The sequence below is a fragment of the Felis catus genome, chromosome C1 (genome assembly GCF_018350175.1).
Source record: "Felis catus isolate Fca126 chromosome C1, F.catus_Fca126_mat1.0, whole genome shotgun sequence".
Lineage (NCBI taxonomy): Eukaryota > Metazoa > Chordata > Mammalia > Carnivora > Felidae > Felis > Felis catus.
In genome coordinates, this window is record NC_058375.1 from 165,767,449 (window position 1) to 165,795,231 (window position 27,783).

At 40.4% G+C, this 27,783-nt stretch overlaps 1 protein-coding gene across 6 annotated transcripts in view; it reads right to left on the reverse strand.

The window, feature by feature from the left end:
• The window catches only part of PDE11A (phosphodiesterase 11A), a 404,325-nt gene that overhangs the window by 115,079 nt on the left and 261,463 nt on the right, over nt 1-27,783 (reverse strand). For all 6 annotated transcript variants that reach the window (XM_045033997.1, XM_045033994.1, XM_003990898.6 and 3 more), the window contains exon 10: nt 19,728-19,778. In XM_045033997.1, coding sequence (XP_044889932.1) covers nt 19,728-19,778 — 51 coding nt within the window. The remainder of the gene's footprint in view (nt 1-19,727; nt 19,779-27,783) is intronic.

The following is a 27,783-nucleotide window of genomic DNA, read 5'->3' on the forward strand; positions in this document are numbered from 1 at the left end:
TTCTAAGGCAATATGAATCTTTAGGAGCGCCCCTTCTTTGAGGCAATTTACAACTCAAAACAGCAACACATTTTCTTTTCAGGGTGGAAATACCGACAATAAAAATGGAGCAGCTTTGAAATATACATTACTGTAATTAAAGTAACTTGATCTTCGGAAATTTCTGAGAGAAGTCTTTATGGCAACTATTATTTAATGATGAGCATGATAATTAAAGGCTCAATCTCAGAATACTATCAATGCCAGGATCTGGATGTCCTGCAGCATTTCAGATCACAGAACGTGGCCGCTGGCAGATGCCTCTGCTTGTCTTTTTTGTTTGTGCCTTTCCTTTGAGGACAGCATGTGCTCAGAATGGTGTTCCCTGTTACAGAAGCCATTCACAGATGGGCTTTGAAAAAGGTGTGGTCAAAAGTGGCTGGGCAAAGTTGACACTCTACCATACGAGGCACAATGCCCATAAAGGCATAGGGTCTCAGAAATGGTGCAGTAAAGTCAGCTTTTTAGCATTATTTAATCGAGTAGTTACCAGAACACTTCGTGTGGGTGTGTGGAACATGATTAACATTTTGTGGAAAGGTGTTCTAATGAGACACCAGTTTGGAAAACATTAGTTACAGGTATGGTTTTCATTCCTAGCTCCATAATAGAATCACCTGGGAGCTTAAAAAAAAAAAAATACACACACACACACACACACACACACACACACACACACCCCAATGCCAGCCCTTTGCCCGCTTCTTTTCAATCAGTCTGGGGGTGATACTCAGATATTGGTATTGTTTTTAAAGGCTCTCTTTCCTGGGTACGTCTAATATCCAGCCAGGGCTAAGAATCCCTGATATAGGCCTACCACTTATGTCCCCTGGTTGTCCCCTTTCTAGTGCACAGAACCATAGTGAGTATGATAAAAAAAAAAAAAAAACCCTCCAAAGTTCTAATGTGTGAGAGAAAGAAGTTTTCTCTGGGATCAGATCTGGATCACTAATTGACTTTGAAGTTTTAGCTGATATGTTGATTTGCTGGTTTCACTGGCCCACTCCCTATCACACTTCCTTCTCCTTAGTAGTTGCCATTTTCAGTGGGAAGGAACAAGCTGCCTGTTTTATCCAGAACTTTCTCTGAAAACCTGTATCTGCTAATATCATGACTTCAGGTTAAGTGAGGAATTGCTCTTCCTCACCAAAAATGGTGAGAACCTCTGTTGTAGGTAAACCTTTTAAGACTTCTCTATGACTTACAGTAGCCTGTCTCCCACTTGAGCTAGTAAGTGATAGAAACCCCCAAAATGTCCACCATTAGTGCAGTATACTTGGGAAATGAAAGCCAGTGCAATAGCCTGGTGTCTGGAGCCTTGGAAAGCCTTGTCTAACATAAATTTCTAGCTCAAATTTTCACCTTGTCTCTGAGCTTTGCTAAAGCCTTACAGGAATAGAAAAGAATTCTATTCTTACCAGAATAGAAATGGTTAAATAAGGAGCCAACATTTGCTGATTAAAAAGTCCAGAGAGAAAAACTGGATAATTTTATGGACTCCTTTTATAATCCGCTACACAAATGTGATTCTTCAACCTTTTTGTTTAAGGGTATAAGAGAACGAGAGAAGAGATTTAATATTTATCAAGCTCTGCGATGTGCTAGGATAAATACAGTTTTCTCCATATTGTCATCTCATTTCATCTTCACACTACTTCTTAGGATGGTTCCTGTTAGCCCACTTTTCTGACTGTGGAAAGGGGGCTTCGAGGGGTTTAACTCCTTTGTGGGCACTGCCCACAGTTCCACGAGCTGTGCCTTGAACCCAGGTCTCGTGATGGTGTTGGTGATGGTGACGGTGACAGCAAATGTTGACAGCAAATGTTGGCCCAGACCAACATTTCCCCACCTCCGCAGAGCCCCCCACCCCCCCACAAGAAATAGGCTGGGACTCCAATCTGAGCTGGATGAGCTGTTTAGCACTCAGAAACTTCCAGGTTTTTCATTCATCCTGCATCTTGACTCTCAGTTTATTGTGTGTCATCTCAAAACTGGTATTTTATGATGTCGATTTTTTTTTTAATTTTTTTTTTTCAACGTTTATCCATCCTTGGGACAGAGAGAGACAGAGCATGAACGGGGGAGGGGCAGAGAGAGAGGGAGACACAGAATCGGAAACAGGCTCCAGGCTCCGAGCCATCAGCCCAGAGCCCGACGCGGGGCTCGAACTCACGGACCGCGAGATCGTGACCCGGCTGAAGCCGGACGCCCAACCAACTGCGCCACCCAGGCGCCCCTCAAAACTGGTATTTTAATCTCATAAGTCTTTTTCCTTCAATGTTCTACTCTGCACTTTGAAACAGGAGAAGCAGCTATGCGGTACAGAGGGACAGCATGTCCTGTCCATGGGTTCATATTTCAATACTTAAAAAACACACAGGTGTGTAGGCAGGCTTGCATAATGGTAAGAACATGAACCTTGTATTAGACTCAGGTTCAAATCTTACTCTTGTGATCTACTAACTCTGTGACCTTAGGAGAGTCACATTACCTCTTATCCCTCAGTCCTTCCTCTATAAAATGAGGTAATGATAAAATCTATCTCATAAATTCATTACAGAACAAGATTACAACTCAGGTCTCCTAGTTTAGTTTCCATTAGATGCATAAATCCAAACATTTAAAAGATAGAAATGTTTCACAACATTCCAAGGCAAGAGATATTTTTGACCGCCTACCATATACCAGGCATTGTGTTAGGCACTGAAGATATAGCAGTTTTCAAGTAGCTTAGAGTCTAGCTAAGGCAAATTTGCCTGCATCATTTTTTATACCCATTAGAGATACACAGAGATGATATTCACATACTAATTTATTAATAGGAGTCTACAGAATTAACATGCATGTAATAGTATTGGATCTACAGTTAATATGTTGCCCACTGTTAATTATAATTACCATTAATTATGGTTAATTTCCAACCTGACTTAACTCTTGGCAAAGCGGACAGACAGCACCTTCCTTCCATTTTGCTGCTTTAAGCAGGCAAGAGCAGCAACTCAGTGAATCGGCAGGGAAGTCTACACTGAATGCTCTTCGAGTAAACAGCCTCTTCTGCATTAGACCAGTGACAGGATAAGTATGTGCTCCTGGCATCGAATCCTTGAGTTTAACTGTTTGTAATTATTGAGAGTGTATGCCCTCCCATCATACAGCTTAAAGTGACAAGAGGCTGGGTTCTCAGCAAGGACTGGGCACCACCAGTTTAAGTATTTTTTTTCCCCTTGTCCGGCTTACAGAGCATTCCCCAATTGCTTTGATTTCACATACGCACCCAGTCAATATTAATTTTCTGCTCTATAGTAACAATAAAAGAGTAAAATCAGAACGAGGAAACCCTGTTTTCCTCTATAGATAGATTGCATGGGAACAGTCAAAGGAGAAGTCAGAGGATGTGGTGAGATAGCCTGTTATTCAAAAACTGGGCTACCTTGACTTATTCCTGGGTTTTCTTGGAGAGTGGGGCAGGGATCAGCCTGAAGAATTTAGGTAGAACTTTTTTTAAAAATTTTATTAAATGTTTATTTATTTACTTTTGAGAAACAGAGAGAGAGAGAGTGAGCACATGTGGGGGAGTGGCAGAGAGAGAGAGAGAGAGAGGGAGAGAGAGAATCTCAAGCAGGCTCCATACTGTCAGCCCAGAGTCCTATGTGAGGCTCGAACTCACAAACCATGAGATCACTACCTGAGCCGGAACCAAGAGTCAGACACTCAACCAACTGAGCCACCCAGGTGTTCCTTAGGTAGAACTTTTTAAGCGCAAGATAATTCACAAGATCAGATATTGATAAAGTAGCTCGTGGGATTGATTTGCATTTAGAATATGCACTATACATGGCATCCTCCCTCTAATAGAGGAAAGCTTAATTGTTTCCGCAAAAAAAGCTCTAATTTATTTCTCACTGGGACTCCAAATTCAGCAGCACTTCCTTTGATCAGGCAGATGAAACTGGGAGCCAAGATTGATCTTTTACGCATCCTATGACACTGCAGATGAAAGCTACCTGCCCTGTTACAGTGCTATTCTTTAACATTTTATTTTTTTATTTTGGGGGGGATGAAATATCATGCTTTACACAATACTTATAAAATATCACATTGGCCACTGAGAGGCTCCTGTGTTCAAACATCTAGCCTCCCCTCCCCGCTGGTTCCTGCCCCTCTTCCAGTGTCCCATCTTGATCTTCACAGCTGAAGTCTATCCGGATTGTCCTCCTTTCTAGCTGATAGCAAGAGAGCCAATGAAAAATACCTTTTCCTGTTGCTGGGTGACTATGAACATTTTGAAAATATGCCCCATAAATGCAGCAACTTACAAGCTTGCCATTGGCTGGCTGGGGACCCTGTGCAATGCTGACGCATGAGGCGGGCAAAAGAATGACAGGTGGGAAGGGCTATGCAAATATATTACCAGCCTGATGTTCCACTGGAGAGGAAAACTATTTCAAGGCTGAGTGACAACTATAACATACCCTGTTAGAAGAAAAATAAATCTCCCTGCGTCTACATTTAGGCATCTGAAGAACAGTTATGGGAATATGGCAGAAAAAAAGAAAAAAAACTCAAGGTTGTCTTACCCTCACATATCCGTTTCATGGTCTGATTAGCAGTTCTACCTGTCCTAGAAATATATGTGTATTTCTACATACCTTTTGCAGTTATGTATTGATGCATTTTAGAGTCCAAACTTGTTTATCCAGGGAAATAATTTTAAACAATGTCAAGGAAGCCTTTAAAAGTTTTCTTTGTCTCCTTGTCTCTAGTGTCCTCTCCTTCACCTTCCTCCCCTGACCTCCAAGTCCCAACACCCAGCAGCCGCAGGATGTGGTCAGTGTCAGCGCAGTACTGACTGCATTTTATCTCACTCTGTCCACTTAAAATATTTGCATCCTGGTGGGAGGATAAGAAAAGTCTTGTCTAAACAGCTTTGGGATTCTTTTGGCAGCCAGAGAAAGCTGTTTGGATACAAGTAACTGCTTTTGCTAACACCAGGGTTAACTGTTCATACACAAATCTGCCAGAGAGCCTCTAGGAAAGAATGCCCTTCTCCTAACTGAATTCTAATGAGGCCAGGAAGTAGATTAGGACTTGAGCTCTTACTGTGAGTTTCAAACATCAGATCTAGGGATGTTTGGCCTCTCGATCTGCTCGATTCTCCAGTAAATCCTATCTAGTTCATGAAGAAATGGCCACTTGAGAAGGAATCTGTGGGTTATTGGTTGATCTAGTTGAAAGGGGGCTTTCCTGGTTCTACATTAGCACCTCCAGGGCAGAAAAGCGATAGAAAGATGTGACTGTCATGTGATCAGGTGAGATAATTGTTAATGAGGAGTTCCTGGGCCGATTTATATTTATTTGCCTTACAAAATTCGGGTGAGTTTGAGAGCCAAATCAGGGTGACCATCAGTGGGGATTAGCTGTGGAAATGGAAATGCCTTAAGGATATAATAATACATTCTTTTCAATAATGTGATCCAGACAAAGTCACTTAGGAAACCACTATGGCAGATAGGTCAGATAGACACTGGTGTCACTTAGTGTCTACATTAATGAATTATGAAGGGGGAGTTGTGAGCATCTCACCTGTGCTCCAGGAATTGTGTGCTTTCCACAAGAGAGGCCACAATAGGTTGGATAGGGACCAAAAGTCGCATCTTAAAGTTCTGTGCATGTATACCTCATCTGTGAAGGACAGCTATAAGACTATCTACCTATATCCCTCTCCTTTCAAGGAGACCATGCATTCTACTCCAGCCAGGTGTTTCCACTCTGGACCTGACATATTGTTCTAGGACTATGCCCCTGTCACAGTTGGTTGTCACAGTTGGTTGGTCCAGGGATCAGCACTTGACCCAAACTGGACCCACTGGCAAACTTCCCTGAGATTCTCCAAACTGCAACTTGGAAATAGTTCTTTCTGGAAGGGATTGCTGAAAGATGAGAAACTTAGGCCTTGACACAGGCCACATTTATACCCTTTGTAAGGAAAGCCAGACTGCACTGAGCATACCCAGGGGTTCCATGCTGCATGCATGTATACAGCTCTGCACATTTGGCTCAAGGGGCCCCCGGGTGCTTGTTGCTGCCAGCTCCAGGAGTGGCCAGGGGAATCTGCCTGCAGTGGTTGGCTTTGCAGGAGTGCAATCGGTGGGGCAGGTTGTCCTACATTCTGGGACCTGGCAACCACTCAGCCCTGCCTTCTCATGAGTGAATCACGATGCAGTGGGAGCAAGAGCTCACAGAGAGAGAGAGACGCCTGATCACAGCCTAGTGCAGACAGGGACATTCCTAACAACAGCATACTTGGACCTTTGGTTTTTTAAGGGGGTTATCAAAATAATCAGCCTTTGCTCTCACACATAACTCTTCAGAGAATCAGAGGAACGCTGTTTTCAAAGGGATCACTGATGGTTTGAAAGATATTCTAAGCAGAAAAATAAGTTTCTCTGTGATTTTAAAGGGAGGGTGAGGTCTATGATTTTTCGTATTAGAGCAAAGTAGTCATAGGGAGCCTCTCTCCCTCTTGTCTTTCTTGTCTAAATTCTAGGGCTTTCCTGCTGGTGGTGAGGGGGAGAGTGCAAAGTGTCCTTCTTTAAAATCCAGCTTAACATTTCATGTTTGACAAATTTAAGCCAGTGGTGAGGATGGCCACCTGTTCCTGCAGAAACCACCACAAAACTTGATTTTCACAGAACTCCCTTCTGTCTCTGGAAAGGCCCAAGATTAATTATAATGTATGTTAGGAAAGTGAACCTAGTATACAGAAGAATGGGATCATTCAGCACAAGAACTGTTTGGGATTTACCCTTTGAGGGGAAAGATCACTTTTAGATCCTACAACCTGTCCCTTGATGTTGATATTCCAGAATGCTGAAGTCTGAGAATACACATCTGCTTAAGCAGTAGTCCTGGATTGTCTCACCACTATGTAACCTTGAACACACACACACACACACACACACACACACACACACACACACACACCCTTAGTACAGTCTGTTGAAATCTGAACTCGTCTATTAAGAACCTAAGCCTTAGAATTCAGAAGGGCTCATAACCAGACCAAACCAGGACCAGAAGAATGTAAAGCAGGAAGGATTCCATGTCTGTTATCACAGAAAGGGGATATCACAAATTCAGCATGCTTATCCCTGTCTCGATTTCTTAATTTGTAATACAGGGAAGGCACTGAAAACACACCTGGCACCTGGTAAAATGTTCATTAAATGTTTGTTATTTTCCAGGTGACCGTCACACTGAGTGAACTGAGCACATACCGGGTAGGAGAGTCCCAAAAAAGGACCTCAGCAGCAGGAAGTGAGGTCTCCAAACTGGCAGTATGCAATGTCCCTCAGCTGCCTGGTCCATAAACAGGATAAAGTCACTGATGCCTCCTTTAAAGGCTTCTGTTAACATCCAATGAAATAAGAGCTGTGAAAGCACACTGAATCAGAAGGAACGCTGTGGCTATAAAACACTACTCTTAGCGAGTAGCAATATTTAAAAGTATATAATGATTGGTATCATGTTATCCTACAGTAAGCCCAGAAAATGTATTTGAAAGTCCATCCACCTGTAGATGGTTAACTGTGGAATAGCGTTTAAGCCTTTTATCCCTGGATAGGTTGAAAAAAGCCTACCCTTTTTAAAGTCTCACCAGCCCTTCTTACAATCTCCTCTTTCATGGGTGTGTGGATTTGATTACAATGAGACTAAAGGAAGTACCTGTAGGCCCTGCTCTGGGCCAGCTTCTAGGGCCAGCTATGAGGCCATTCTACACAGCCCCCAACCTGGGGGTAGGAGATAAAATCTATTTTGAGCTTGGAACCCTTCTACAATGTGGTCTCGTAGAAAGGACTGTAGAATTTTCTTTTATGGTGTGACTATAACAGATTTTCAACTTTTATTAAAATTCTTACTTCTTTACTAATTTCTTTCAGTCCCAATCATATATTTGAGGCCCTGGATAGAAACATCAGCCTGTATTGCCTGACAGCCTTAGAATAGTCTCTGTGGCTATTCTTGTTCATAATGCTGAGTTTAATTTCTCAGGTTTATGTACATTGGCATCAAATCCAAAGATAGCAAAATCCTGCACAGATACTGTGTCATTGACTACGGACGTTCTAGTGCCTGGGTAAGGTGTTGTTTTTGCAAACTCCATGAATTGCTTCTAGGGTAACAAAAGGAACCCCAAACAGAGTTACTATTCCTCCGGCACCCATCACCAGCATTCCTGCTGAAGGGGAGAGTGCTGAATGGCTCCACCAGCTCTCGCAATGACAGGAATGCATTCAAAGGCACAGGGCACAGCCACACAGATGGATGGGTTCAAGTCCTGTTTGTATACATACCGCAGTACACGCAGCAGTAAAAATAATTAATGGCGCATCCGACCTCTGGATACCCACCACACCACGTCGTCATCAGCTCCCAGCACCTCCACAGCGGCTCCCCTGTACCCGCTGGCTGGTTCCTTGGGATCTAGCCAGCAAGAGGGCTTTGCTCAGGCTTTGTTGATAAGGCTGAACCAGAGGGGAGATTTCCCCAGTCCTTGCACCTCGTGCCTCGGCAAATGAATAAGCTGCCTGTGTCATTAACATATTCTAGGTCATGTGCGCACACAAACATTATTATATCTTGAAATTACTTTTAAATTACTGTCTTTTGGGTTTTAAACATTTTTCCGAGAACTGTGGCTCAGTAAATCCTTACGTGGAGCAAGGATGGCACCCAGTGGCCAAAACGTTTCATCTCAGATCTTGTTTTCTCACAGATTTTCCATTGCTTGTCTCTTTGGAGATAACGAACTGCCATAAGATCTTTTTTCCAAAGCCAGAGTTGAAACTCTACATCACTTGACTATCCCTTTAAGCTAAAGCACATGCAAGCACACGCGCACGCACGCACACACACACACACCCACACACACACACACCATACATATTCACATATACAAACTGAGGCAATATACAGAGGTTAATTCAGAATCATAACTTTCAAAAATCCTTAAAAAGACCTTAGAGTCTTATGTTAAAGTCGTCATATTTCAGATATGCAGATTACTGCCCATGATGTCCCTAATAGCATGTATCGCTATAGGAAATATTATACAAATATAAACCCAATCTCACATTCTTCACTTCATATCTTTCCCAAAATAGTCTCTAGTTCATGAGTTCTCATGCCTTAAACATAAGACTTTATCTCCTGACAAGTGCTTTATCCTTAAACGGATGTTCACAATCTCACATCCTTGTTATCTGTCTTACAAGGTACTTGGCAGGCCTGGAGAATACAGGATAATAAAGTGGGACTGCTCTCTTTCCTTTGAGCTTTCCAGATGTCGAGAGATTTCTATATAGCTAGATAGCCAATCAGACTATAAGGAAGACAAGCAAGATGTCAGAATAATGGATCATATACCTACTTGCTAAGAATGATGCAATATCTCCATAATGTTTGCTGTTTCCAATTTCCTTAGGTTTCTAAGCAGTCTGAAACCCCAGGGAGAGAAGTCACATGGATAGCACAACCATAATACAAAAAGAAGTTTCTAATAAAATAGCATTATGTATCAGTTGCCCAAAGAGTACCACAAAAAGCCTCTTTTTAAATGTCTATGTTAAAGTTCAGCCTCAAATTCCGTTTTTCTCAGACATCAACCCCATTCAGGCTTATTTGGCCCCACAAACTGTCAAAATGCCACAGTTTCCAAGAATAACAGTTACGTCAAAAGAAATGACTTCAGGATAAAATTCCATGCTAATGCTTACATTTTCCTCTTCAGTACTTGAAATGAAGCATTGTCTTCAAGGTCAAAACAAAACACTAGAGAGAAAAAAATCAAAGCCAAATACACGCATTTTTCTTGCTGGTTCTTTGGTTCTTGGTCACCTTGTATGTAAATTGGAGCTATAATGACCCTGCCCTCAACAAGAGGTTGTGAGGCTCCAGTGAGATAATGGGTAGGAAAACGTTTTTTTATGCCCTGCTAAGTAGTATCATTTAAGGCATTATAATTATTTAAACATTTATAGGTAGCCTTAGTGTATAGTTTCTATACTGATGAGATTCAGATCCTTGTTCTACCTAAAATAATCACTTATCTTTCTCATGAGTATTACTGTAAAATGTTACCTTCAAATATAATGTAGCCACGGTGGGTTTCGGAAATCACTAATTATATGTAATTACATCAAACTGAGCCAAGTCTTCCACCAAATACTCCAATTTTTAAAATAGAGCTTAAATTTAAAGGCTTTGGGTATTCAGAAATTATAAGAGCCCCAAGATATTTTGTCAACTTTATGTTGCTTTATGTTTTATTTTCCCCTTCCCTCCTGGAGATAAATTTTATAGGCTCATAAAATTATAGCATTTTATAGCTGAAAATGGCTTTGTTGTGAAGATGAGGAAACCGGAGGTCTAGGAATTTTATTACTTTTTTCTTTTTTTCCTTTTTTTTAGAAATTTTAAATGAACTGAGAAGTCTGGTGGCTGTTTTGTCTACTTCCATGTTTGCTCTCTCTTGTCTTACTGTGTCTGTGGCCTTCCAAAGGCTGCTTAAAAACAGACAGCTCTGGCAACAAAGACGTTGTCTCCTAACTTGGCATTTCATATTGTGCCCTGAGATCAGTAGAATCATGATTTATGCACATTTTTAAGATTTTGGATGGATCCACTGTCAACTGAGAGAAAACACGCAAAACTACCAAAGCAGCACACAATTTCAAAAATAGGTAGAAAGGACAGAAAATGGGACCATACAAATGAAAAAAATTAGAAAGACATCCTGAGATTCAAGAAAATAATGGTTTCGACAAACGTAGTCATCAGGATGGTGGTAGCAGGACACGTGAGTGAAGAATGACATCTAATAGAGGCATGCCTCATTTTATCGCACTTTGGTTTATTGCACTTCACAGGTACTTCGGTTTTTGCAAAATGAAAGTTTGCGGCAGCCCTGTGTTGAGGGAGTCTATCAGTGTCATTCTTCCAAAAGCGTTTGCTCACATAATGTTTCTGTGTCACATTTTCCTAATTCTCAATCCACTACAAACTTTTACATTATTAAATTTGTTATGGCGATCAGTGATCAGTGATTATGACTTGCTCAAAGCTCAGAAGATGGTTAGCCACTTTTAGCAATAAAATATTTGTTAATTAAGATAGGCACATTGTTAGACATCATGTTATTGCACAGTGAATAGATATAGTAGAGTGTCAACAAAACTATTACATACACTGGGAAACCAAAAAATTCATTTGACTTGCTTTATTGTGATATTTGCTTTATTGCTGGAACCAAACCCTCAGTGTTTCTGAGGTATGCCTGTATTAAAGAAATTGCTGAATCAACTAAGAATGACAAGGAGCCTTTGCCCAAACTAGGGAAGGACAGATATTGACATTACTGAACACTCCAAAGAGAATATGCTAAACAAAGAAAATGAATCCCTGTCTTTTCATATAGTTCAGTCTTCTTAGGAAACTAGTAAACAAGAACCTAAAACAGGTGTTGAGAAAGAATTTGCGACACTCTTGATGTCATAAATCCTTACTCCAAAATTGACTCACATGTTGTAAACACCTCTGCCATCAAAACTGCAGACAGTTCAATGAATTTGGTAGAAATTTCTCCAGCACCCAGGTGCAAGCGGCACTTTAGGAAATATAAGGGTTACAAAAATGACTAAGACAAGGATTCACTCCTAAAAATGCTCCTGGTTTAACCAGGTGATTGGGCAGGTGCATAAAGATTTACATCGCAAGGTAGAGACTGATATGTATAATGAAAAAATGGCGAACTAGCAGATCACTTCTGCCTGAATTACAGTGAGAACGACTTCATGGAGGGGGCGCAACTGAGCAGAAGCAGATTGTCAGGCCTCTATGCAAAGATAGAAGCAGGAACGGGAGCAGAGATAGAGAAGGGTAGAGAATGGACAGAAAATATCTAACATAGCTCGTGGGAAGGGTCGGTCAGGGGGAGTATGGGAAGCCAGATGGAGTAGTGAACTGGAGGTGAGAGTTCAGAGCAGTTTTTAAAAGTATCATTATAATGAATTTGGTTATTTAGTTAAACATTTTTTATTTGAGTATAGCTGACATTCAGTGTTAGATCAGTTTCAGGTGTACAACACAGTGACTCAACTTCTCTATACGTTACGCTGTGCTCACCATGAGTGTAGCTACCATCTGTCACCATACGCTAGAAATGTGTCATTGACTATATTCCCTGTGCTGTACCTTTTATTCCCATGACTCATTCATTCCATAACTGAAGCCTGTGTTTTCCACTCCCTTTCACTCATTTTAATGTCCAACTGAAGAATTTGAAATGATGGAATCATAGCTGTTGAGCTCTTTGAGAAGGAAGACTGGCACCAACAGAAGAGTACTGTTAATCTGTCCACTATGCACAGGATGAATTTGGGAATAGGTCTTAAGGACTTACTTTAAAAAGGGAGGGATGGGGCACATGGGTGGCTCAGTCAGTTAAGTGTCCGACTTCGACTCAGGTCATGACCTCAACGGTTTTTGAATTTGAACCCTGCATCGGGCTCTGTGCTGACAGAGAGAGAAAAGGTGGCAGGGAGACCAGGTAGGGGGGCATGCAAACAATTGTCTGAATGAGAAAGAATGAGAGGCTGAGCTGGTGGTAACTGTGAGGATGGTGGTAGCATGGGAGACATTCTCAAGTCCTCTGTTCCATAAGGGAACAGCACACGGGATTGAGGACATATGAGGACACAAAGGTGACTGTGTAATTATGTCAAGTGTGTCCCTGGAGAGGAGGGGGAGGGAAGCTCCTATGTATACCGAAGGAAATGCAGAAGAAAACCAACCATTATGACTGCCAAACCAAACCCACATCATTGAGGTGAGGGAGCATCAATTTCCCAGTTCTGTACCTACAGTCATAGATGGCTTTAACTAGAGGAAAACCAGAGAGAGGGGAGAGTGAGATAGTCCGAGCTGCCCCAGGGTTCTGGAAAGGTCTGATCCCTCTGGCCTCTATAGTTGCCTTCATTGTTCAGGCATCAGTGCTCCAACAGGGCCACACTATTGCCCTCCACTCCTGTCTTCCCTGGGCCTTCATGACTCATCACTGCTCCGAAACCAAAAATGAACTGCCTTTTATTTCATTCCCTCAGGGTCAGACTCCCTGGGCCTTCATGTGTGCCACTCAAGGAGTGCAGGGGACCAGCTGTGTTAATGTGTGGAAGCAAGAAGGTGGGAGAAAGCCTTCCAGGCGCATCCTTCCTCCCAGGGAAAGTAAACATCCACTGTGACCTTTTGGAGACAGTGTCCCTATTTTGTTTCCAAATGGAAAGAAGTGATCAATATGGTTGTTTACACTGACTTGAAAGGAGGTCAGGGTCACCACAGGAGGGCCTGGTGGGTTCTTGAAGAGCCCTCAACTCATAGCCACGTAGTTCAGCAGTAGAAAAGGCCAGCCTGGACTTGCAGCCCCAGTTCTCCTCACACCACTCCCCTCCCTACTACTTTCCATACTCAAGAGTGAGAAAGGGTAACCATCTTTTTTTTCTGAGCTAACATTTCATTAAGACACTACTCATAAAGAGAACCCCATATGATCACACGGACATTTGGACACAGAGCACTCCACATATTTATGGGCATGTCCCAAGTGGTGCTGGCTGCACGGCTCAGTCTGCTGCCTTAGGAGCAGGAGATGCCCTTTAGGATGCTGATCCAGCTGTTTCCCCTGCAGCCAATTTCCCACTGAAGGTTCAATAACTTTCCCTGATTAAAAAAAAAAATCTTGGAAATTAAACTCAGCATAGCTACTATTTAAAGTAAAAACAACCCCCTAAAGTTAAGAGGTGAGGACAGGAGAGGAGACAGAGTAGGTTAGGTGTAAGATGAGTCCCAAATTCCATTTATACTGCTGCGAGGTCATCTTTTTAAACAACCTTAGAAGTATGCCAAGGTGAACTGGAAAGTTGTTGGTTGTTGAGATTTCCAAAGGTAGCATTTCAGAAGACTGTGAGGGCTGAGGCTAGAGAAACAAGAGAAAGCTCTCCTTCCTCCCGGGCACCCTGAGGTCCTGAATCACCCCCTGGACTCTGGGGGTGTGTCTGTGGGAACACCCGGCCTGTAGGATAGGAGCTAGAAGGTGCTTCCTACTGACCGCGGTAGGGAACATGGGCTCCCCAAACCTCTGCCCTACCTTGCTTCTCCCTGCCTTGGCAGTTGCCTCATTACTTGGGTTTGGGAAAGTGCCGTGGTGTTGTCCTCTGTCTACCTCTGTCCTCTGTCTACTTTTCCTCTGCAAGAAGCTGCTGCAAGGACTGGACTTTTCCACGGCTTTGGAAATAGAGTTGGCAGGGCAGTGGCCAGCAGATGTCCTGCCTTTGTGCAATTAGAAAAAGGTGCATCCTTTGGGAGGTCAGTTACCAAAAGGTATGCCATCACTTGACCAGCCAAGTAGGGGTGAGCCCCACCTCCTGCCTCCTCAGGGACACCCCTCGTGCAGGGACTCTTGTGCAGGACCTGTGACAAACACATCTACCGGCACGACTGCCACGGTGGTTCTGAAGGAGGAAGCTTCTTATGATAACATTTGAATATTTCATGGATCAAAGATGTCTACTCAAACTTACTTACTTTAAAAAAAAGCCTAGTATATCCCATCTTATTGCGCTGCCTGTCCCCTGCCCACCATCTCACAGAGGAGACCATAAGGTCCTATTTTTGATGTAGCTATGTAAAGGCCACAAGGAGTACCTATTCCTTGGCACTTTATTTTATTTTATTTACTTTACTGGGATGTTAATTTGTGGCCCAGGCATTAACATTGATAACTTGAAATATGCAAGAGGTAGTCCAAACCCAAACACCCAACATGAGTTATTGGTGTTTAATTACTGAGGCAGTTAAATAGTGCTGTAAACGAGTTCATCTCTGATTGCAGCCATAACCCATGCAGTTTGGAATTGAAAGAAGAGATGATAAAAGGTGGCAATATAACATGAGAACGTCCATGAGTTGATTTTAATTGGTAAACTGGCATATATAGTGATAACTGTTTGGTCTGTCCACCGCATTGGAATCTTAGGGAAGTGCATAAAATTACAGGAGCATATAATTGGTGCACTAAACTCATTTTCTTATGTTATCACAGCTGGCATCTTCAGGTTATTAAAAGCCTTTAAACCAGTCATCTTCAAAGAGATCTAATTGTCAATATGGTCTTTATCCATTATTCCTGTTAGCACCGAGCAGAAGAAATATAAACAGGCACTAAAATCTGCACAAATTTTCTGTGCACGCCTTTCTTATTTCAAGTTCAAGGAAGATCAGTAAATGTTAATGAGGATAAAAACCATTCTTTAAATCCTTCTTTCTTCATTCAATGCACAAGGCAATCAGCCCGTAAAGGATAAATTATTAATATTATAGCCTCAACCAGACTTTTAAAAAGTTAATTCATTAGTTCCAGGAAGTTCTGTGACCATTTTGTGTATAGGTGGTTCTCCAAAATCCCAAGGTATAAATAATATGTCAGAACCATAAAAATAAGCTTAGGTTCTGACATTCTTTGCTGAGCAATTATATGTTGTTTCATCTACTTATTCTGGCTAGATAATCCAGGAATTCTTCTAGAATGGTTTTCACATTCTGAGCACCATTCACCTACCTACCACCACGCACCCACAGAGGAAATTTTCCCAACTGGAGAAATAGAGTTAATAGAACAAAGCAAAACAAAAGTAAAAGCATCTTCTCCCTCTCCTATGGTATTTCACAATAGGAAAAGAAATCTCCAAGCATGGACAGGTGTGAAATAGGAAGATAAGATATGAAAAAAGGTAAGGAGCTACCAGCCTAGCATTAATGATGATTAAAGATTGACTACAGGTTTATCATATATGAAATCTGTGTTCCTTTAAACCATCCCGCCTAGGAGTACAAATGGTAGTGAATTGAAAACAATTAATGGTATGTATTATCCTCTCCAATAGGATCTCCCTCTCTTCTACTTATTTCTGAGACATCCCTGGGTATATCTTATTTGTCCTTAAAATGTGACCACTCAGCCTGAATTCATCCCTTTAGCCTTTGCTGGCCATTTTGGTAGAAGGTGCCTTGCTTCTGGTCTGAGGCTTCCTTCCATTGGGCTGCTGCTTTCTGTTGCATTCTACTGGCACTCTGGAACCCTCATGCTCTTGGAGTCATTTATTGTACTGAAACTGTACTAAGGGCCATACCTTTTGTGTCTACTCATGTTTTTAGCTGAGAAGATGAATCCATAGGAGGCTGTGGTAAGGGACAGATTCAAGAAACAAACCCCATGCTGAACTTGGAACCATCCAGAGGCCTCAATTTCCACCAAGAAAAGTTCTTGACTAGGAGGCCTCCTAGTCTCTTGCGTAAACAACCACATCCCACTGGTGTTCTCAGCATATCTGAATCCCAAATGCAGTGTAGTTTCGGCTGTAACTGGAGTCTGACCTGTATTTGACCTCCAGATCCTTCTCAGTACTAGCTGATGACATTTCTTCCAAACTCTGACTTAATCTCTGAATCACTGATAACTAGCTTGGTCCCAGCTGCACATAATCCATCAACTCAGCAATCCTTGCACTGATGAAATCTCATAGATAACTCTGAATCCAGATTTCAAATCTCTCTCTCTCTCTTTTTTCTTTAATATCTCTGCTAAAAATTACGGTAGGTAGCAAAGTTTACTATATATATACTCTTTTACATATTTATTTTGAGAAAGAGTGAGAGAGAGAGCAAGAGCACCCCAAGTGGGGGAAGGACAGAGAGAGAAGGAGAGAGAGAATCCCAAGCAGGCTCAGTGCTGACAGCAAGGAGCCCAACACAGGGCTTGATCTCACGACCCATTGAGGTCATGACCTGAGCCAAAATCAAGAGTCGGGACGCTTAACCCACTAAGCCACTCAGGTGCCCCTACAGTATATTTGAATGTATGCATGGTTTAGTTGTACATATTGGTCAAAACAAAGCATTTATTTATTGCTATTTAGTCACAATGTTAGGAAACTGCCATTGCACATATTCCAGTGTGAAATTTTAGTAAATACTTTTCAGTGTCTATGTGCAGGATTATTTTAAGCTCACTACATTTTAATCTTATTGCTGCAGTTACAAGACATCAGCTACCAATTATGATAATGTTTTGTTTACTTTATATATCAAGAAAAAAAGCCATTAGGTTAAAATTATCTACTATATCTCAATTACATTGTAATAAGATACTTACCAATATCTTTCAGGATAAAATCTGGAATAAATTAGCTAAGTTAATACTCTTGATAATTTTAAGATGAAATAACCCTTTGTTCTCAAATTTAAATACTTCATATTTTTAGTATGTTTGTGAGCTAACAATAGAAAGGCAAATTCCAAGACAATAGTGTTTTCCTTACTCTAAGGAATTAAGAATTAAGGCCGAACAAAGGGCAATACCTTCAGAGAGTACAGAGCTATTGATTCTGGCCTGCTGTGATTCTGGACATGTCCCATCAAATAGCTCCTGCAGTCATATTTAGTCCCACTGTGAGCTTTGCTGTCTTTCTTCCTGCCTGTCCCTTCCTTCTTTTAGAAATGATGATAATTATAATAGCAGTAAAAATATAAAGTATAAAACAGTAAGAACAGTAAAATATTTGTGGCAAGTTAGTTCCATAAATAGGATTTCTAGGTAACTAAATTTCATTAAAGTACACATGTTTTAAATATTTTTGATGGACATATTTATAAAATATAAGACATAAAAAATAATTATATGTAACCATGGTTTTAACATTTTCTTAGTGAATAACTGTTTTGAGTTACAGAACACTGATGCTTTTTGGATTCATTCATTCATTCATTCATTCATTCATTCATTCATTCATCCATCCATTCAACAAATCATTACTGAATACTACTGTGTCCCCAGAGCTGTAGAGATAGAGCACTGAACACAACATACAAAAAGTGCTGCCCCGGGGCCCCTGGGTGGCTCAGTTGGTTAAGCATGCAACTTTTGATTTTGGCTTGCTTTGTCATGATCTCATGGGTTCATGGGATGGAGCTCCGCATTGGGCTCTGTGCTGACAGTGCAGAGCTTGCTTGGGATTCTTTCTTTTTCCTCCATCTCTGCCTCTCCCCTGCTTGTGCTCTCTCCCTTTCTCTCTCTCAAAATAAATAAATAAACTTAAAAAAAAAGTGTTGCCCTAATGGCACTCACATTCTAGCTGGTATGTAGGATGCTTCTCTCTACAACAAGAAGGCCCTGACTGCCATGGTTTGGGTTGTTTTGTCTCCTTCCTCTGCTGTCAGCTGTCACCTCCTGCTGGCAACATATCTCTTCCTGATCTGGGTTACCACTGCATGTCTTTTCCTAAGCCTCTCATCAAGCCAATAGGACCATATCCCCGGATGGAGCCCATGCAGCTTACTTTATGCCCACACTAGATGGGCTGCTCCCTGCCCTTCTGAGCAGTTCCCTCATCCCTACTCTGAATTTGGAGTCTTCCCTTGTTTCCTTTCTTTATCAGTGTGACTCAACTCTAATGATCTGATTCAACGATCAGGTACAAAGGTCTCTGTGCCATTCTTCCATGAATGCATGTATGTGTAAATGAAACTCCTAATTAGAAGACTAGCCATCATCAGTGTTATTACATACTAATGTGTATTGGTACAGCACAAAACACTATCTTTCTTATGGTTGTGGTGGTTAACCCAATAATTCTCTGAACCTCCACAAAAACAAAAAGGCAGACCTCATAGCCTTCATAAGGGAGCAAAATCAGGTTTCCCACACTCTCATATATTGACCATGGCTGGTTAAAAGTGCGGGGAAAGGAACAAGAATTCTGGGCTGCCTTTAAAGGAACAGTGGTGACTGAGGTGAAAAAGAATATCTAGGGGCACCTGGCTGGCTCAGTTGGCACAGCATGTGACTCTTGATCTCAGGGTTGTGAGTCTGAGCCCCACATTGGGTGTGGAGATTACTTAAAACTAAAATCTTAAAAAAAAAAAAGAAAGAAAAAGAATATCTAAGACTCATTCACAGACTTATCCAATGTTGGAGCTGGAAGAAAGTCCCACTGTAGAGCAGTGAACATGGTAGTTAAGAACTCCAGTTCCGGGGCTGCATTGTCTGGCTATAACCCTTACAATCATTTGATCTTGGCCTATATACTTAACATCTCCATGCCTCAACTTATTCATCTGTAAAACAGTATACTTCACAGGATTATGAGATTCAAATGAATTAATGCAGGTAAAATGCTTTGTGTTGTGCCTGGTCCATAGTAAGCATTTGACAAGTGTTAGCTAGTATTGTCCTATTTTTTGCAGATGAAAATACACAGATTTTAAGTGAACAGAAAGTTGGAGGAAAAACCAATGCCAAAGCCAGGTGTTCTGATTCTTACCATATTACACAGATTTTTTTTTTCCCTAATATCCCACCTACTTGGCAAACGGAAAGAAAGAAATAAATGATCATGAAGAGGCTGCTCTATTATATTTAAATCCCCTTTCTCCTCTAAGACTGAAATATCCAAGCACACCTAGGCCCAGTTCTATTCCTTAACACCTAATGGGCGGGAGTGATTCTACAGAGGCAAATGACGAAGGATCAGAAAGCTGCGTAACATTATGTACTGGCAAGGCACTCTTTGCTTCCTTACCTTAAACTTGTCAACTTCAGCTTTTGAACATGTTGCATGGTATGACAGCACCTGATTCAGAAGAAAAGGAAAAAAAAAACCCTTTAATAACTAGACGTGACTCTATTTTCTGAAATTCTCCTGGCTTAAAAAGAAACTCAGCTCATTATATCACCATGATAATAGTGAATTTTTTTATTGAAGAATAATTGACATACACTATCCTACTAATTTCAGGTATACATCACCATGATCCGATATTTTCATACATTACAAAATGAGCCTCATGCTAAGTTTAGTTATCATCTGTCACCATATAGTTATTACAACATTATTGACTGTATTTCCTATGCTGTACTTTATATCCCCAATGACTTATTTATCTTATAACTGGAAGTTTGTGCCTCTTAATCCCCCTCACCTATTTCATCTCCACTCCACCCACACCTCCCCTCTCTGCTGACTAACAGTTTGTTTCTTATATCTATGAATCTGCTTCTGTTTTGTTTTATTTGTTCTTTTTTTGTTTTTAGATTCCACTTATGAGTGAAATCATACAGTATTTGTCTTCCTCTGCCTGGCTTATCCCATTTAGCATAATACCTTCTAGGTCCACCCATGTTGTTGCAAATGGCAAGAATTCATTCTTCTTTTTAATGGCTGAGTAATATTCCATTATATATGTATATATATATATATATATATATATATTTATCACATCTTCTTTATCCACTCATCTACTGATGGACACTTAGGTTGCTTTCATATCTTGGCTATTTTAAATAATGCTGCATAGAGGTGCCTGGCTGGATCAGTTGGTTAAGTTTAACTCTTGATTTCAGCTCAGGTCATGATCCCATGGTTCACAGAATTAAGCCTTGTGGTGGGTGCTGCACTAACAGCTTGGTGCCTGCTTGGGATTCTCTCTCTCCTCTCGCTCTGTCCCTGCCCAGCTTATGGGCTTTCTCCCTCTCCCTCTAAATAAATAAATAAATAAATAAATAAATAAATAAAGCTGCAATAAACATATGGGTGCACATATCTCTTTGAATTAGCATTTTCATTTTCTTCAGATAAATACACAGAGGTGGAATTGCTGGATAACATAGTAGTTTTATTTTTAATTTCTTGAGGAACTTCCATACTGTTTTCTGTAGTAGCTGTACCAATCAATGTACATTCCCACCAAAGCATACGAGGGTTCCCTTTTCTCCACATCCCCACCAACACTTGTTACTTTTTGTTTTTGTTTTTGTTTTGATAATAGGCAATCTGACTGGTGTGAGGTGGTATCTCATTGTGGTCTTCATTTGCATTTCCCTGATGATGAGTAATGTCAAACATCTTTTCATGTGTCTACTGGTCATCTGTAGGTCTTCTTTAGAAAAATGTCCATTCAAGTCCTCTGGTTGGTTGTTCTTTTGATATTAAATGGTATAAGTTCTTTATATATTTTGGATATTAACCCCTTATCAGATGTATGATTTGCAAATATCTTCTTCCATTCAGTAGGTGGCCTTTTTATTTTGTCTATGGTTTCCTTTGTTGTGCAGAGCTTTTTAGCTTGATGTAGTCCTATTTGTTTATTTTAGCTTTTGTTGCCCTTGCCTGAGGAGACTCTTCCAAAAAGAAATATCGCTAAGACTGATGTCAAAGAGCTTCCTGCCTCTGTTTTCTTCTAGGAGTTTTATGGCTTCAGGTCTTACATTAAAATCTTTAATCCCATTTGAACTTATTTTTGCATATGGTGTAAGACAGTACTCCAATTTCACTCTTTTGCGTGTAGCTGTCCAGTTTTCCCAACATCATTTATTGAAGAGACTGTGTTTTCAACGGTGGATTTTAATGGACACGAAGTTTCCCATAACTGTGACACAGACTGTTATCCGTGCAATTGCAGTGGAATCTATTATAATGCTGAATGGAGCTGCAGTCCACATGAAAGGCTAAGTATTTTATACCAGGATGTTTTTATAGTTATTTCATCAAAGGGACATGATGTGGCTGGCTCAAGATCACAGCTCCCAAAGGACATGAATATTTGTCCTGTGAAATGCTCTGGAACGTAAATAAATAAAAAGGCTGTGGGTGGTGTAGGTCTCTGTGTGTGTTTGTGTGAACTGTGGCAGACACTGTATATTGCTCACTCAACTTTCATTTCTGGTCTATTCTCACTTGCCTGCTTTTATTATGTAGGAAAGATTGTGCTGATATGCCCAACCATCTGCAATGTCTTTTGTAAGAGAATTATATTTCCCTGCCTTACTGACAGCCTTAGTATATGACTGGCATTAGACAATGCAGTGTTGGGGGGGGGGAGCAACAGATACCATCCTGAAGCACTCTTCAAGAGCCTTATATGGTTCTGCCAACTCCTGTTTCCTTCCACCATGGGAAGTGTGTAGCCCAAGAAGGGCTGCTCTCTCAGCCTGGACCCCAAAATGAAACAGGTACATTAGGCACAGCCACAGCCACCCCACAGCTGTTGGTGTGTCCTGTGAGCATGAAATCAAGCTTTGTGGTTTATCACTGCATTGCAACTTACTGAATCAGAGGCTTAAAAGTCAAAAGTCCAATTCACAGGCTCCCTGTATCTGGGAGAAGTCCTGTGGAGTGGATGTGTGATGCTCCTCTGGTCAGTGAAATGTAAGTGGGAGTGCTGGGGCTGCCTCTTGACCTTTTCTTTGGCCTGAGAAACAGCTATAAGGCTTGGATAGTCTGTGCAGCAGATATATGCAGCAAAATCTGTGCAGCAAAGTCTGGTGTCTATGAGGTGAAAACTATGAATGACTGCTTGTTATGGCTGGTAGAGCAGAATGGGAAAGAGAAATGAATCTGGCCCTGGACTGCCCTGCCTCAGACTTTTTGTTTCGCAAGACAAATAAACATACATTTGCTTAAGTCAGTATTGGAATGTTACAAGGTGTATCTATATATGTCTCTCTAGATCTACACACACACACACACACACACACACACACACACACACACACACACAACTTGTAAGTTACATATTTTATACTACCAATCTCATGCTTAATCTATACAAACTTCAAACAAATAAATCTAGGAAATGCTAAATCATTTCAACTACCAATCTTAGAGAACTGCATTATACATTTGGTTCTGAAAAGTAAAGTAACACATTTTCTCTTCTTAAATGTAGCATTTCCCAAATCGAATTAGCCACAGAACTCCCTTTTAGATGATACTGTATATTAATCTAGTAACATTCCAACCTAATAGCCTATTGGCCAAAAACTCTGAGAAATGTTGATGAGAAATATACACCATCTGTAGCAGGGCCACAATGGAGACAGTGTCACAGGGGGCAGATCACAGCCTCTGGAGCCAGCTTCCCAGGTATGGGAGTTTGGGCAAGTGTCTTAGTCTTCTCTACACCATTTTGTAAAATGGTATAATACTAACACTAAATAGGTATCTCCTGCTTAACAGCAGTAAGCTATTGTTGAAAATCAGCTTCCACCTGAAAATGCCAACAGGGAGCCTGTTTTCCATTATTTTTAATTGAAAAAAATTATAATGCATTATAAAACATGCAATGACTTCCTGCAACTTAATGAAAACACAGTAAAATTAATATGTATGTATTCAACAAGAAAATGTGAGGTTACAAATGGCTTCAAGTGTTTATTTTCTGATAATAACCAAAACAGTCTTAACAAAAAGTTGCTTTATATTCAGTGGTGTCTTCTCTCCCATCATAAACACCTTGATCTGTTAAGTTTCTCAGGATCCACATAAGAGTGAAACCATATGGTATCTGTCTTTCTCTGTATGGCTTATTTCACTTAGCATCACACTCTCCAGTTCCATCCATGTTGCTACAAAGGGCCATATTTCATTCTTTCTCATTGCCACGTAGTACTCCATTGTGTATATAAACCACAATTTCCCATGGGGGAGGGGAAGGAAAAAAAAAAAGAGGTTAGAGTGGGAGAGAGCCAAAGCATAAGAGACTCTTAAAAACTGAGAACAAACTGAGGGTTGATGGGGGGTGGGAGGGAGGGGAGGGTGGGTGATGAGTATTGAGGAGGGCACCTTTTGGGATGAGCACTGGGTGTTGTATGGAAACCAATTTGACAATAAACTTCATATATTGAAAAAAAAAAATAAACACCTTGATCACTCACTTCTTTTCCCATAGTTTTCTCAATGTCTTTTCATCTTTGGGAGGGACTCTTTGTCAAACACTACTAAGCAAAAGCCAGAGCTAAATGTTAGAGGCTTGGTGGTGACGCATCGGGAGAAATTGCATCTCAGAGGCAGCAACAACCAAGATGCACAGCCTCATTGTTAAATTCTGCGTGGTTCTCAACGTGTCTACAAATGATTTGGACGTTCTTTAGACCAATTCTATCTAGAGTATAAATCAAAAATTTTCCCACACCTCATTTTGTTTTTTAAAAAGTTATACAGAGTTTTGTGGACAAAAGTATATTTTCCCCCCAGTATAAACAAAGGCACAAAAATGCTGTACTGAGAAAGAAATATGTTCTATGAGGTTTGGTCATAAAAAACCAAGAGATTTTCTACTGGGGAGATTCTGTGGTGTGGGCCTGTACTTCACACAGTTCTTGGGAAGGTTAAATGGGATGAAACATGTCAAAGACTTGGCACTCAAGTCATCAATTTATAGTTCTTACATTAATATTCAATTATAGTTCTGCCATATAAATATTTGGCAGAATATTGTGTCATCATATATTATCATCATTGGCTCGTAATTATTTATAGGTATTTTCAATGCCTATAGTATTGGTTTAAGGAGTAGAACCCAGTGACTCATTACTTACATATAACACCCAGTGCTCATCCAAACAAGTGCCCTCCTTAATGCCCATCACCCATTTAGCCTATCTCCCCACCCACCTCCCCTCCAGCAACCCTCAGTTTGTTCTTCGTATTTAAGAGTCTCTTATGGCTTGCCTTCCTCTCTATTTTTATCTTATTTTGCCTTCCTTTCTCCTATGTTCATCGGTTAGGTTTCTTAAATTCCACATGAGTGAAATCATATGGTATTTGTCTTTCTGACTGACTTATTTCGCTTAGCATAATACATTTTAGTTCCATCCACAATGTGGCAAATGACAAAATTTCATTCTTTTTGATTGCAAAGTAATATTCCATTGTATATGTATACCACATCTTTATCCATTCATCAGTTGATAAACATTTGGATTTTTTTCCATAATTTGGCTATTGTTGATAGTGCTGCTATAAACATTGGAGTGCATGTGACCCTTCGAATCAGCATTTTTATATCGTTTGGATAAATACCTAGTAGTGCAATTGCTGAGTCATAGGGTAGTTCTATATTTAACTTTTTGAGAAACCTCCATACTGTTTTCCAGAGTGGCTGCACCAGTTTGCATTCCCACCAACCGTGCAAAAGTGTTCTCCTTTCTCCGCATCCTTGCCAACATCTGCTGTATCCTGAGTTGTTCATTTTAGCCAATCTGACAGGTGTGAGGTGGCACCTCTTTGTTGTTTTGATTTGTATTTCTTTGACAATGAGTGATGTTGAGCATCTTTTCATGTGCCTGTTAGCTATCTGGATGTCTTCATTGGAAAAGTGTCTATTCATGTCTTCTGCCCATTTCTTGACTGGATTATTTGTTTTTTGGGAGTTGAGTTTGATAAGTTCTTTATAGATTTTGGATACTAACCCTTTACCCAATATGTCATTTGCAAATATCTTGTCCCATTCCATTAGTTGCCTTTTAGTTTTTTTGATTATTTCCTTCGTTGTGCAGAAGGCTTTTAACTTTATGAAGTCCCAATAGTTCATTTTGCTTTTGTTTTCCTTGCCTCCAGAGACATGTCTAGTAAGAAGTCACTGTGGCAGAGGTCAAAGAAGTTGCTGCCTGTTTTCTTCTGTAGGATTATAATGGTTTTCTGTCACATTTAGGTCTTTCATCCATTTTGAATTCATTTTTGTCTATAATGTAAGAAAGCAGCCCAGTTTCATTCTTCTGCATGTCACTGCCCAGTTTTCCCAGCATCATTTGCTGAAGAGACTGTCTTTTTTCTATTTGATATTCTTTCCTGCTTTGTCAAATATTAGCTGGCCATACATTTGTGGGTCGATGAGGTGAAGACTTCTGAGTTTTCTATTCTGTTCCATTGATCTATATGTCTGTTTTTGTGCCAGTACCACACTTTCTTGATGATTTCAGCTTTGTAATGTAGCTTCAAGTCCAGAATTGTGATGCTTCCAGGTTTGCTTTTCTTTTTCAACATTACTCTGGCTATTCAGAGTCTTTTCTGGTTCCATACAAATTTTAGAATTATTTGTTCTAGCTCTGTGAAAAATACTGATGTTATTTTGATAGGGATTGCATTGAATGTGCAAATTGCTTTGGGTAGTGTCAACATTTTAACAATATTTGTTCTTCCAATCCATGAGCATGGAACATTTCTCCATTTCTTTGTGTCTTCTTCAATTTCTTTCATAAGCTTTCTATAGTTTTCAGCATACAGATCTTTTACTTTTTGGTTAGTTTTATTCCTAGGTATCTTATGGGTTTTGGTGTAATTGTAAATGGGATCAATTCCTTGATTTCTCTTTCTGCTGCTTCATTATTGGTGTATATAAATGCAACTGATTCCTATACATTGGTTTTATATCCTGTGACTTTGCTGAAGTCATGTATCTGTTCTAGCAGTTTTTTGGTGGAGTCTTTTGGGTTTTCTATGTTGAGTGCCATGTCGTCTGCAAAGAGTGAGCATTTGATTTCTTCCTTGCCCATTTGGATGCCTTTTATTTCTTTTTGTTGTTGGATTGCTGAGGCTAGGACTTCCAGTATTATGTTGAACAACAGTGGTAAGAGTGGACATCCCTGTCATGTTCCTGACCTTAGGGGGAAAGCTCTCAGTTTTTCCCCATTGAAGATGATATTAGCTGTGGGTCTTTCACATATGGCCTTAATGACGTTGAGGTATGTCCCTTCTACCCCTACTTTCTTGATTAAGTTTGTTTTTTGAGAGAGAGTGGGAGAGAGAGACAGAGAGGACAGGGGAGGGGCAGAGACAGAGGGAGAGACAGAATATGAAGCAGGCTCTGTGCTGTCATCAGAGCCTGACGTGGGGCTCCATCTCATGACCCTGAGATCATGACCTGAGCTGAAATCAAGAGTCAGACGCTTAACTGATTGACCCACCCAGGCGTTGTCCCCCACTGCTAAAATTTATCTTTACTTAAAAAATAAAATAAAATTCCACAAAAATTCAAGCTGAAATTCAAAAGCTCTGCCACTAGGTTGTGCTTAGCCAGGCTTTTACTATTTCAGGCATACTACCCACTCCACTTGTTATAATCAAATTTTCCCACATCCTTTACTATTTGTTTAAAAAAGGAGCTATTTAATTGCAACTATTTGAATCAGTGAAGCAGACAATTATTACAATTAGGACGTTTTGTCCACTTTACACCACTTACCACAGTTGGAGTAATTAGTTTGCATCACCTACCTTCCCCACTAGACTGTAAGCACTATGAAGGATCAGATCTGGTTTTGGTCACCAATGTATATCCCATTCCTAGGAGTGTGCTTGATACTTAGTTCACACTCATTTGATGAATTAAGGAATAAAAAATAAAATGATCTTAAAAAAAAAAAAGACTCTCTCCATTTCCCATATGCTTCATTGCTTGTATTATTAGTGGCCTTAATTGATATCTTTTCCTCAGAGAAATCATAATATGTCTTAGAGCATAAACTGAGCAATGTAGTAGGGTTGCCAGATTTAGCAAATAAAAATATAGGCTACCTGGTTAAATATGAATTTCAGGTCAACAATCAATATTTGCAAAATTGGGAACATACTTATTCTAAAAATATTATTTGTTGTTGATACGAAATTCAAATTTAACTGGTTGTCTTGTGTTTTTACCTAGAAACCTTACTTCTACTCTCTCTAAATTAAAAAGTCTAGAAACAAATATGGAAAACTCTAGGCCACATCCCAAAATATTCATGTTCCTTCCCTACCTTCACCCTACAACATCTCCCAGTGATCTTTTCCTAACAGTATTTTATCTGCAAACCTACCA